The sequence below is a fragment of the Agrilus planipennis genome, unplaced genomic scaffold (assembly GCF_000699045.2).
Source record: "Agrilus planipennis isolate EAB-ADULT unplaced genomic scaffold, Apla_2.0 scaffold98, whole genome shotgun sequence".
NCBI lineage: Eukaryota > Metazoa > Arthropoda > Insecta > Coleoptera > Buprestidae > Agrilus > Agrilus planipennis.
This window is the reverse complement of record NW_020438866.1, coordinates 89,206-101,735: the sequence shown is the minus strand read 5'-3', so window position 1 is coordinate 101,735 and position 12,530 is coordinate 89,206. Positions and strand designations below refer to the sequence as shown.

Here is a 12,530-nt window from a genome sequence, read left to right as displayed (position 1 = left end):
ACAACATCGAAATATCATTTGCTATACATGATATACATTCAAATTTCATTTTTGATTTTATTTTTTCCAAGGAAAGTATGCTGCAATATTAAAGTGTTTATTTTTCTTTATGCTACTTATCACTGTAATTAGTGTATTTCTTTAACTGAACAAGTAAGTACGAACATATTCTGAAGAATTTTTCTTAGTATCATACATCGAAAATTAGTTAGTACATATAAAACTAGCTAATGAAGTTTGTGAAGTACCGAAAACAATTACTTTTTGAATTAGTTATTAAAATTACTGAATTGGATATTTTGAATTAGAAAAGGACAATAACTTAATACTACGTTTATTCATGTTCTTTTCTCAAAAAATCCACATTGTACATTATACACGATCAAAAAAAAAAACAAATACAGTAAAAAGCGCGCAGACTTGTCACTGTAATAAGTAATAACTAATTGTAACATCAATTACTTAAAATACCGTAATAATAATTATGAATGAAACTATATACAACAGGCAACATGCCACAACAGCATGCTAAAGTAAATTATACGCGACGTATAATTATTAAAAGTAAAAGAAAGAAATAACAATAATCGCGTAGAAAACTACACGCACTTTATACAATTTTTCTTTTTTTTTATTTCAATCGCAGCACAATTGTCTCACGTTGCATCTGTAGAGTAAGAACAACAGATCATGTAACAGTCAACTGATGAATCTCATCGAAAACAGATCAATCGGAATCATCCGAAAATAAATTGTGGGTTTTTGCAGACGAATTTGTTGAAGAAGTTGATGATAGCGAGGTTTTTGGTTGCGCTGTCGAAATGGTCGTCAGTTTAGGCGCAACAGCAATCAAGGAGGAGGTGGGCACAACCGACAATGCCATGTTGTTCGGGGTGCTGTTTCCTTTTTGCACTTTATGTATTATCGAAGTCGAATTCGTAATAATTTTCCCACCCACTGAAATGGAACTGTTACCTAGAAGTTCATAATTTCCTGGCGACGATTCGACCAATGTAAGCTGTTGACCGTTTGCGGTAGATGTCTGATAAAAAGAAATAGTTATTATTGAGTGATAAAACTTTTAGATCAATTTACTCAATTAAATTTACGAAAACTACTTATAAATCCTCTTATAATTTGAGCGCGATAATAAATAACTAAAGTAATGAAGAGGGCTCTATGTTCGGGCTTGATGACCGTAGTTCAGGATTAGTTCTTCTCTTTCGGTGAGTCTACCGATGGAGTGTTTATAGGATGTTCCACAGATGTAATTGGTATCCTCAGGGAACGTAGCGAAGGCGTAAAATCTTAGTTAAAGCCAAAGAATCAGCGGGCGAAACGTCAAATAAACGATTCCAATGGTGGACTCACTGAAGGAAGACCAATCCTGAACCACAAAACAATTTCATGCAAATAGAACTAATTATTGAAGTGAATTGTTAAATACTACAATAATTGTTATGAAGTATCACAAAAGATATGCTCAGAATTTTTCAGTATATCAAATAGTAAACTTTTTCTGAAACATTTTCAAAACGCAGACTGTATCATCCAATTTAGTGAATTAAAATTACGTTTGTTTTGTGTTGAATGTTTTATAAAACTAGTGCAGAAAGCGTCTTCTGGAAAAGTTTCGTTGAAAGTAATTTAAAAATATTTATAAAAAGAAAAGATTTATCCAAATCAATAATTTCCACTTACTTTCCAGCTTATTGTAAGTGGATGTCCTTACATTAAATGAAATACATTAGTTTTAATTGAAAAATTAAATTCTTGTCAAAAATTTGGTACNCTTTTGGTTTTCCTTTATCAGTTTTAGCCGACATGTCTTCAAAATTGTCTTGTACCCTCAATAGGTTCATTAGCTTAGATCTTTCTTCAGTTTTTGAACGAGTACGAATCTCCTTGGGTTTCTTTTCGTGAATAATTTTGTCTTTCTCGGATATATTTAACGCCGACATGTATTTTCGTTTAGCCTCGATGTCTTCAACCTCTTCATCCGAAGATGATGGTTCACTTTTAATCGTAATTGATTCAGACTCTCCTTCTATTTGTGTCTGGTCATTCTCTTCCGGGGATTTGTTTTCTTTAGAATTATTAACAGTATCAGACACTAAGCTGGGTTCTATTTGTGAATTTTCTTTTAGTACTTTGCCCAAAGTTTTTTTCTCATTTGACTCAAACTGCTTGTGTTGATTTTCATTCTGTTTTAAAATCTAATGAAACTGTATAATACAACAGGGAATACAAGCATGGTTTTTAACTACTTTATTTTATTAAAAATTAAAATGTATCATTAAATTGTGAAAATATTTTGTACTAAAAGTGAAATGAAATTTATAAGTTAGTAAAAAATCATAAACTTTAAAATATCTTAGCTAACATATGAAAATAATTTATCTTACCTTTATTAGTCCATGAGGTGAAGGCTTAAAACTTCCTCGGTTAAGATATACCTTTGTGGGTTTAGCAACTAATGTTTTCTGTAATAAATGCGATAGTAAGATCAACAAGACTGAAATAAATTCGATCATGGCTTTTCTCTCCTTTACTTTACATTAACATATTATTTATATTACAAAATATTATAGAAATAATGTGACGAGGAAACGTTATATTTAAATTAATCGTCTCATCTAATATTTTCTCTTTTTAGGGACAATTAAAAAAAAAATATATTTACCTCGTTAGCTCTGGCTGCTGTATATCGATTTATAGGGTTAGTAGATCTCAACATAATTGTTTGATTGGGAATTCTAATATGATTGGGGTTATTCCCAGCCTGCTGAGTTAACTGTTGTTGTTGCTGTTGTTGATGTTGCTGATTTTGAGTACATTTTGACATATGCTTCAGCCAGTGCTTCTGTTGACAAGGATAATCGCAATAACTTGTGTTCCAACAGCAATAAAACTGCGCTTCTTTAAAACAATTTGCACACCTAAAACAATCAAGTTTAAGACTAAAAAGTACTGTTCTATTTTGGAAATCAACAAAGAAAATAACGAGGAAAAGTACCATTGCTTTGATTTTGCTTCTTCGATTCTTTTAATCGTTTCCACTTCACAAGCTGCCCTCGTTTCTTCAATGATTTTCGCACGTTCTTCTACTATACTTCTTTGAATGTCTCTTAGTATAGAACTAATATTTTTCTTAATCTCCAACATCTCTTCGGCATGCCTTTGCCTAAGTTCTTCGTTTTCTAAACGCAACTTTAGTATTTCCGATTCGGGGCCTTCAACAGTGCCAAAGTCTTTCAGCAATTCGACTAGCATACCTCTCAGATAGTCTGCCAGCTGTAACAAGATGGTTATTAAAAGAACAAAAGTTTTTTTTTATAGCATACCCTATGAGATATCGAGTTGACCTTAGCAGTAACAGGACCTGCTGTACTGGGTAAACCCTCGTCAAACTGAACACTCAGTGGTCCAGGCGGTCGCGGTTTAAGCTTCGGCACTCCTTTAGTTACCAAATCGCTAACGGCCTGGGATAAATTTTCTGGGATAATGCCGGTGAGCACGTCCCATTCTTCAGTGCCCCGTTCGCCATTATTGGTAACTGTGACAGATGCTGCAGAACTACTAACTCCATTATTGGCAGACGCAGCAGCATCGACGGAATTCGACGCTGTAACGGTTGTAGAAGCCGCTGTCGTTGTGTTCGTGGCGCTACTGACAATCTCTCCCCGCTTTTGAGCGAACGTATAAAAGTAGTTTGTTGACAAGGGCGCGAGAGAAGGTAATGAGTTCAGGATTTGTGATACTTTGGGATCATTTAACACGACAGGCACGACCACGTTTGCATTGGAAGCTACGCCCCCGCTAGGAGGGATATAGTTTTGTGAGTCCTGAACGTTCACATTTCCACGTAACGAAGCTGTTGTCACACAAGTATTCGAATATAAAGATGAGCTCGTACTGCTTGGATTGACAGAAGAATTTATGGGCTGTACAACGGTTAACATGGGGGGAGCAGAACCAACATTCGCACCGCAATTTAATTGCTGATTAGGAGGTACGATCGCTAAGCTATTAATAATAGGTTGTTGCGATAGGAATACAATACCTGCGGTCGTCGTTGTGGTGGTCACTGACGATGTGGTGTTTGTGAAATTATCACTTGGTGCTCTTGGTAAGAGCAGGCTCCGAGTGGGGGTCAAATTTCCTTTACTTATCGTGACCGTGTTACCAACTGAACTAAGACAACTACAAGATACGATCGGCAAGCTTTTGTTACTTGTAGCCAGGTGGATGGAGGAATTTGATGACACAGTATTGCCACTGTCAGATTTACGAGGAGTAATGTAAACGCCCTGGGAAGTGGCGGTAGAAGAGAGAATAGTTTTACGACTGCGTTGTTTCTGAAACGCCGCGAATGGTCGTAATGGAGCTAATTTCTTTCTTTCTGGGAGTTGTATTGCTTCCTCTGCAATATACAAAAAAAAATTAGGACTTTATAATTGTACATAAAAAGGACTTTCACAAATAACAACTAATTTTAGTTAGTATAACAAAGTTAAAATAAACTGCAAATACAAGTTTGTATTAGTTGAGCCATCTTATTTTCATATTTCTACAAATATCAACATCATTTTTAAATAACTTAAATTATATATATAAAAAAAATTAGGAGTGCTGTCAGCACAGGGCAAAGTCCAATTCTTGCTCTCTAACTATTGCTGTCACTGATGTTAATGCTTTAAAGCGCATGAATATAAACAATTAGAACCAAAATGTTTTTCAAACAATTTTTAACACAAAGAAAGTGATTAAACAAATTGTTCACAAAAGTGAATTTCGACCACTCAAAGCAATGGTGCTAACAGTTTCCAGTTCATAGTGACTGATAAGGGGGAAGAACTAATGTAAATTTAAAAAAAATATTTTACTTACTTTCGTGTGTAACACTATAATGGGACGCTACGTCATTGATGGTGCGGGATAAATTATCTGTTTTTCTCTGTATAGTTTCTGTAGTGTTTCCTTTTGGTTTTCCTTTATCAGTTTTAGCCGACATGTCTTCAAAATTGTCTTGTACCCTCAATAGGTTCATTAGCTTAGATCTTTCTTCAGTTTTTGAACGAGTACGAATCTCCTTGGGTTTCTTTTCGTGAATAATTTTGTCTTTCTCGGATATATTTAACGCCGACATGTATTTTCGTTTAGCCTCGATGTCTTCAACCTCTTCATCCGAAGATGATGGTTCACTTTTAATCGTAATTGATTCAGACTCTCCTTCTATTTGTGTCTGGTCATTCTCTTCCGGGGATTTGTTTTCTTTAGAATTATTAACAGTATCAGACACTAAGCTGGGTTCTATTTGTGAATTTTCTTTTAGTACTTTGCCCAAAGTTTTTTTCTCATTTGACTCAAACTGCTTGTGTTGATTTTCATTCTGTTTTAAAGGAGTAACAGTAGTCTTTTTGTTTTGTCGAGGTTCTCTATTGGTGACAGTACTTTGTTCACCGTTAACATTTTTGCCCTCTTGAGACGATGATTTATTCTGTAAGTCTTTCAATCTAACAACTTTAACAAGTCTTTTAGGTCCCTTAATACCTGAAGATTTATTAATTAATTTCTCTTTACATTTTGTCGAAGGTTCGCAATTTTTTATAGAAAACGTGTTCACAGAAGAATGAATTACGTCTTTGAAAATATCCTCATCCATTTTTTCAATTTGTTCATTATTATCGTCACTATCTTCGTTATCGTCACCTTCGCCGCTATCGGCTGGTTGTGGGACAGTTTTCGTAATTTCAGGAAGAAACGATTTTATTTCGTCTTCTTTTGTTTTTCCGTCTACAGAGATGCAATTATTATCACCTTTAACATCATTTGCGTCTTCCTTTTCATTCGATATCGGCTTTTTTGAATCACCGACAACAACTTCAGCGCATTCCAAATTGAACTCGGGCAATGTTTCGATAACTAAACTGTGTAATTTTCCTGAATTATTATGTTTAGAAGCATCGTCCCCTTTATTAATTTTAGTAACATCAGAAGCTTCATTAACTTTCGATGATAATTTATTTACGGCATTATTAACATCTAGATCATTGTTATTTATTTTATCTCCATCATTTTTACAAGATTTTGCTGACCTTTCAGAATCGCTAGATCCATGTCCAAACTTTTGCATTAATTTATCAGCAATACTAATTTTATTTTGAGGCGAAATAGTAAACTCTTTGTTCTCATTACCTGATATATTTAACTGCACAATTGGTTTTCGCTTACTTTCGCTGTTTGAGCTGCCATTGCTACTTTCAGAAAAGTCAGAATATTTACTAGAGGACAGTTCAGTGCCGACATCAGAAGACACTACTTCCGAAATGCTCATAATGCCGGTCTCATTGTCATTGCCTAGCGTTATTTCCATGTTTTCCGCGATATCAACGCGATTTATTTTGTCAGACAAATTTGAGATGCGGCTTGAATCACTTTTTACGCTTATATCACTGTTACGACGCGATTTTTTCATGGGTGTTTCTGAAACCATTTCGTCGGTAGTTGTACGTTTTTTCGAAGTATCACCAATTTGCTTAGGGGGCGTAGTTTTGTTCTTTCCTATACAAAATATAATAAGAATATATCACTTTGATAAGATTTAATAAGAGAATGAGTTACTTTGAAAATGAGCACTAATTAATTATATTGTTAGCTTTAATAATCGTTAATGTAATGATCCACAGCATAGATGTAAAAACTTATACTAAGAACGCCATTTGTACCTTTTTATTAAGAATCTATAAAAACAAATTTATTACACGTACCTATGACGTTGGTAATTCCTGACTCTGATTTTTTGGGTTTGCTAGCATCCATTTCAGAACTTCTTTTGATATCATCAGGGGTATTGGCTTGCGTTTCATGATCATCATCCTGCTTTGGAGATGACTCCTGACTTTTCATCATTTTCGCACTGTTCTTCGCTATCTGCTCTCTTCTGTCAGCATCCAGTTTGGGCTCCATATCATCATCTTCAGAGCCGTAACCCTCAAAATTTTTACTGTTGTTCAAATCGTGGGCTTCTTTGCTATCTTCTCTCTTCGTGATACGAGACTTAGGAGATTCGGAATTTTTTCTTTTAGCAGTTAATGAGAAACTCATACTGGAAGTACTGCTGTCAGGGTTATATTGAGGCAGAAATACTTTAAGCTGTTTGATTTCTTCATCAGGAATAAATGGAGTGCGGTAAGGGGCATAGCAAAACTCTCCATATACTTTCTTTAAATTTTCTATGTGGATTTCTAACTCCTATAAAAAGAACAATTGTGAAATGGTAGTTTCTGTTTAAATTAAACCCAGAAACAAAATTTTGAGGAAGTAGTTATTAGTAGTAAAAAATGATAACCTTTATACACTCTGCTATATCATTCTTTTTTTGCTTATTGCAGTTTGGATCTTTTAATGAATATAAGAAGCACTCCTTGTCTGGTACCCAGGCTCTATCATGAGCTCCAAAGAATCGAACATCTACCATTCCCAAAGAATTTGCACGCATTGCCTTTGCTGGCCAATATGGGAAACCTAAAATAAAAGAAAATTATTGGTTTTGAATGAAACTAGTCTTTAATATAAGTTTATATCACCTTTTAACTTAGCCCAAACTAATATATGGGGTTTAGGACAAACTTCAACAAACCAGCTATTCCTTTTTGTGTTTGCATTTAAATAACATGAAGCACAATTTTCAATTTCTAACATTTCTTGTTTGCAAACTTTTAAAATGTTTTTTGCAATGATTGTTAATTTAGCTTGTGCTAAAAAACAGATTCATAGACAGTAAAAAACGCATAAAAACCCATTCAGTAAGAACATCAAAAATAATCTCAATTCTAACCAGTATTAAAAATGATGCTGTTATGCAGAATCCACTTAGCATCAGCTTCAAAGGCTTGAGTGCTACCATATATGTTTTCTTTTAATCCTTTCTCAAGTTTTGTGAGGTCCATTGGTTGAATAATATAATTTTTATACTCAGGAAATTCTTTCTCATTCACTGGATGTAGAAAAGGCTCTGCCTGCAATGTGATATATTAATGTGATTTACTAAAAACAATTTTTATAGTTTATACCCCAGACACCTGCATCATTCTTTTCAAAGCAAACTTAAGTAGGCCACAAAGTTGCTCTAATGATAAATCTTTCATTGATGAAGACCTGCAATTAAATCAATTTTAATAGGTCTCAAAAATTAATGTGTCTTCAATCAACCTCTCTTTTGTACTTTCAGCTTTCATAATAGATACACACTCAGGACACACCCATCTTTGAGGATTATTGACTGATTGCTTAAGACATTTAATATGGTATGACCTAGGGCAAGTCTCACAATACACATTTACTTCTGTTTTATGGCAACGCCAGCAGAATACATCTTTGTTCTAGAAAAAGAAATTTTAAAATAACAATTACTCTAATGATTGATTGAACTTTAAACTTGATGGTATAAAATAAAAATAATTACTTTGACTGGCTCAACTTTTAGCATCTTTAACATTTTTATCTTTTGACCATCATCATTGCTGGTGTGACTTTCTGAAGGATTAGATTTCTTTTTAGGGTTCTTTTGTATTTGAGGTTTTTCCACTTCAGAGTTTTCTATTGGAGAAGAACCACCATGTGAAACAACTTTTGATAGAAATTTCTGATGCTTTATTACAAATTCTGGATTCTGAGACCTCATTGCTCTTTTCCCTAAGGGACTCTCTGATCTATGTGTATCAGTTTTGTTCTTGTTCAATTCAACACTTTTACGCTTGTGTGCAATATTTGTGTCTAGTTTAGCCTCTCTAGATAAAGCAAGAATAGATTTTAATTCTCTACTCTGTCTTGCTAATTTAATCTCTTCTGAGTCACTTTCAGTGCTTTTTGTTTGTGTTTCATTATGACTACTTTTTACATTATCATTATTTAAATTATTTTCTGTCTGACTATTGTCTAAAGTGCCTTTTGTTTTATCATCATCAGGTGATCTTTCAGCATGGGTATCCTGAACCTGGTCAGCATTAGAGCTTTCTGGCTGGACGTTATGATCATTTTCTAAAAAATCTGCAGCATTGTCAACCACTTTCATACTAGAAATGCTTTCAGAATGATTTTCAGTGACATCAACATTTGCCACGGAATCGGATTCACTATAAACAACAGTGGTCTCACTTGTACCTAGTTCCAGAGAATCTGCCACTACTTGCTCTTCATCTGCCATGGTTCTTTGGAAATTAAACATAACTTTATACAATGTTTGCAGGTTAGAAGAATATATAAATATTTCAAGTCACTTACTATTGTCTTCAATAATTAATAAATCTGCTCACTGTACAAAATACTCTGGAACAATACCAATACTGGTTACCATTTTATAAAAAAATACTACACCGAGTGTAATGGACTATGATGTTGAATACACCGACCAATAAAAATTTAGCGATCGGGTAATATCGCCGTTAAGCTGTTTTAGTTGGCTTCATGCCATCTAGTCCTACTTTATTAAAATATTTTACTTTTCCTTATATTTCGCACCAGAGGGCAGCTCAAAATGACCCACCATCGTTCACATGATGATCACTCAAAGTCAACGCCATAGATAATAGGTCAACGCTTAGTATATGTTGCTTTTTTGGTGTTGACCGTGTTGATCGTGTTGATCATTTATTATGAAGTTAACACAATATAGGTTATATTATCTATAATTATGGTTAAAAGAATAGCAGTAAATAATCATTTATTATTTTTGGCTAATTTTAGGTCCGTTATCTGTCCAGAGTTTTAGTTTATTTATAGAAAGTTGTATATTTAATATTTGTGTGTCCAAATATCATTTTCAACATTATGATGACATTTAGGTTATTGTATTATTTATTTCGAAAAGCTCCGGTCACTAATTTATGCCTAAAGAATACTCATTTACTCACACCTTTAAGTTTAAATTTTAAAAGAAATATCCTTCTTAATTATGAACAAAGAAACTATTATAAAAACTTTGGTCCTCGACGTCCTGGAAGGTCTCCACTGATAAGTAAGCTATTGGTTGGGATTATTTTGTTTGGTCATTTTGCAGTATTTGTGGATTGGGAAGAGTAAGTAATTTCATCGCTAATACCTAATTATATTTTACTTATTCGTTTTACCATTTTTAGAGTGGGCAGAAGGGTTTTTCCTTCTGTTGATGCTCAAGAAGAAATTAATCAAAATGAACTGAGTGATATTATTGAACCACCGAAATCAAAGAAGCACCGTAAAGAAAAAATTGGATTTCGTGATCGAAAGGTATATAAAACTGAATATGTTGTACATAAATATGATAAATATGTTTGTTATTAGATAATTGAGTATGAAAACCGTATGCGTTCTTACTCAACTCCTGACAAAATATTTCGCTATTTTGCCACTGTTAAGATACCAACATCAGATGGATTTGAAATATACATGACCCCTGATGATTTTCTAAGAGCAATTACTCCTGGAATGAAGCAACCAGATGGTATATTGTTTTATTTATTTATTGAAAGTTATCAAAGAAAATAGAAACAAAATGATTGGCTATCAGTCTTGGTTTGATATACTTCATTTTATTTTCCCATATTTAGATAANATTACATTTTCTGATTACATCTTCCTATTGACTGTTTTATCGAGTAAGTCTACATGGCGTTGAAATGCACATCTTAAAAAATATGTATATGCATTTTAGCGTCTCGAAGACACTTTGAGATAGCTTTCCGGATGTTTGATTTAAACGGAGACGGTGATGTGGATTGTGAAGAATTCGAAAAAGTAGCCACATTAATTCGACAACAAAGTAGCATAGGTTCACGCCATCGTGATCATTCAACGACTGGAAATACTTTTAAGGTGCAAATTGAATGAGAATTAATTTTAAATTATTGTTTTCTTAATAATCAATTACTGTAGGGGGTTAATTCAGCTCTGACTACTTACTTTTTTGGTCCAAATTTGAAACAGAAACTGACAATAGAAAAGTTTTTGGATTTTCAAGAAAAGTTGCAGAAAGAAATATTAAGTTTGGAATTTCGAAGAAAAAGTCCCAATGAAGAAGGATTTATAACAGAAGCAGACTTCACAGAACTATTGCTGGCTTATGCTGGATATCCACAAAAGAAGAAGGCAAAGATGTTAAAAAGAGTAAAAAAAGCGTAAGTTAAAAATGTACATGTTTTCCATATTAATATAATACGAAAATATTAAATGAATTTGCTTGTAGGCATCGCTCTTACTAAATAATGTTTTCTTATTATTTTGTAAATCTCAGAAACAGGAATAATTTCTAAAATTGTTTTCATATTTTAGTTTCCGAGACCACGGTAAGGGAATTTCAAAACAGGACTACTTAGATTTTTTCCACTTTTTAAATAATATAAACGACGTCGATACAGCACTGACTTTCTACCATATCGCTGGAGCTTCTATAGATCAGCTAACATTGAAACACGTTGCTAAAACCGTAGCCCACGTTAATTTGGGTGATCACGTTGTCAACGTTGTATTTACTATTTTTGATGAAAATCGTACGTATAAATGCCTTCATCATTAGGTTCTCAGTCCAAAAACTGATCTGACAAGCACCTGCCCCCTTCCTTTCCTGATCCAATCATCACATTTCCCGAAAACTAGAACATGTCACATCGCTAACAACATTCTACTCCTTGTTGCTCCTGATTATGGATCTAACATGCTTAAAGCTAGCTATTAAGTCTCAGGAGGTGTCCTACCGTTCTATCTCTCCTTTTTTTTGTGACTCCCATATCAATATTATAAATACATTTTTTATTTATAATTTTAATGCAAAACATTCTTTGTGTAATAATACTGCAAATCATCAATTATTTCGATTGTAAATTAAATGTACATCATTTTCAGAGGACGGCCAATTGAGCAACAGAGAATTCATAGCTGTAATGAAAAATAGATTACTAAGAGGACTGGAGAAACCAAAAGATACAGGTTTTGTTAAGTTTATGCAGTCGCTTATAAAATGTGCCAAGGAAACTCGACCCGCTCTGTTAGATATTTAAAAAATAATTTGCAGCTATTACCTAGGATATTTTCTTATGAATACTGTTTATTATATAGAAGGTGTTCACTTTCATTTTCTAATTTTCATTATATTGATTCAATTAGAAATTATTAAGTCAAGTTTTAATTTTGATCTTTATTATTTTATTCACGAGATTTGCTCTCATTAAATAAGCAATTGCTTTGTATTCATCTATCAAAACAAACGTTTAAGGAATTAATAAGTATATAGCTAATGACGATTTGCAATTTTATTAGAAGTGAAGGTGCAAATCTTTTTTGAAATGAAATTTTAAAGAGAAGATAATTAATTGACCACGAACATAATGTTTTTCAATAAAAAAACGCTGCTTTCTGGTTACTTCTGAAAAAATGTAAAGTGCATTCAGTTTATGTATATGGTACCTCTGTATATGCCTAATTATTTATTTATAAATTGTTTGATGATCTGTATAATTTGGTTTTATTGTTTCTTTTTATAATGAAAAGTTTTG

At 33.3% G+C, this 12,530-nt stretch overlaps 2 protein-coding genes across 2 annotated transcripts; one reads left to right on the top strand and one right to left on the bottom strand.

The window, feature by feature from the left end:
* Positions 1 to 338: 338 nt before the first annotated feature.
* LOC108737000 lies at positions 339 to 9,447 on the bottom strand. Its single transcript, XM_025975896.1, has 14 exons — positions 9,286 to 9,447; positions 8,468 to 9,212; positions 8,215 to 8,384; positions 8,076 to 8,160; positions 7,841 to 8,021; positions 7,590 to 7,760; positions 7,352 to 7,527; positions 6,771 to 7,254; positions 4,891 to 6,564; positions 3,345 to 4,423; positions 3,017 to 3,294; positions 2,684 to 2,939; positions 2,406 to 2,483; positions 339 to 1,042 (listed from the first exon to the last, which is right to left on the bottom strand). Exons 2-14 carry the CDS (start codon positions 9,206 to 9,208, stop codon positions 728 to 730), a joined length of 5,688 nt encoding a protein of 1,895 aa, XP_025831681.1. The 5' UTR covers positions 9,209 to 9,212; positions 9,286 to 9,447; the 3' UTR covers positions 339 to 727.
* A 147-nt stretch (positions 9,448 to 9,594) lies between these two features.
* On the top strand, positions 9,595 to 12,524 carry LOC108737001 (calcium uptake protein 1 homolog, mitochondrial). Its single transcript, XM_025975899.1, is given in 8 exon segments — positions 9,595 to 10,079; positions 10,140 to 10,269; positions 10,324 to 10,520; positions 10,522 to 10,637; positions 10,694 to 10,854; positions 10,915 to 11,156; positions 11,311 to 11,528; positions 11,881 to 12,524. Coding segments are annotated over 8 exon segments (1,467 nt in total). The 5' UTR covers positions 9,595 to 9,831; the 3' UTR covers positions 12,036 to 12,524.
* Positions 12,525 to 12,530: the final 6 nt, after the last annotated feature.

Bases quoted from the DNA above. Each gene is read 5' to 3' on its own strand.
- LOC108737000 (XM_025975896.1), bottom strand. From the start codon at position 9,208: ATGGCAGATGAAGAGCAAGTAGTGGCAGATTCTCTGGAACTAGGTACA. The intron at 7,255-7,351 runs GTTATCATTTTT...TTCTTTTTATAG, and splicing joins ATATAGCAGAGTGTATAAAG to GAGTTAGAAATCCACATAGA. The intron at 6,565-6,770 runs GTACGTGTAATA...TATTTTGTATAG, and splicing joins AGGAATTACCAACGTCATAG to GAAAGAACAAAACTACGCCC.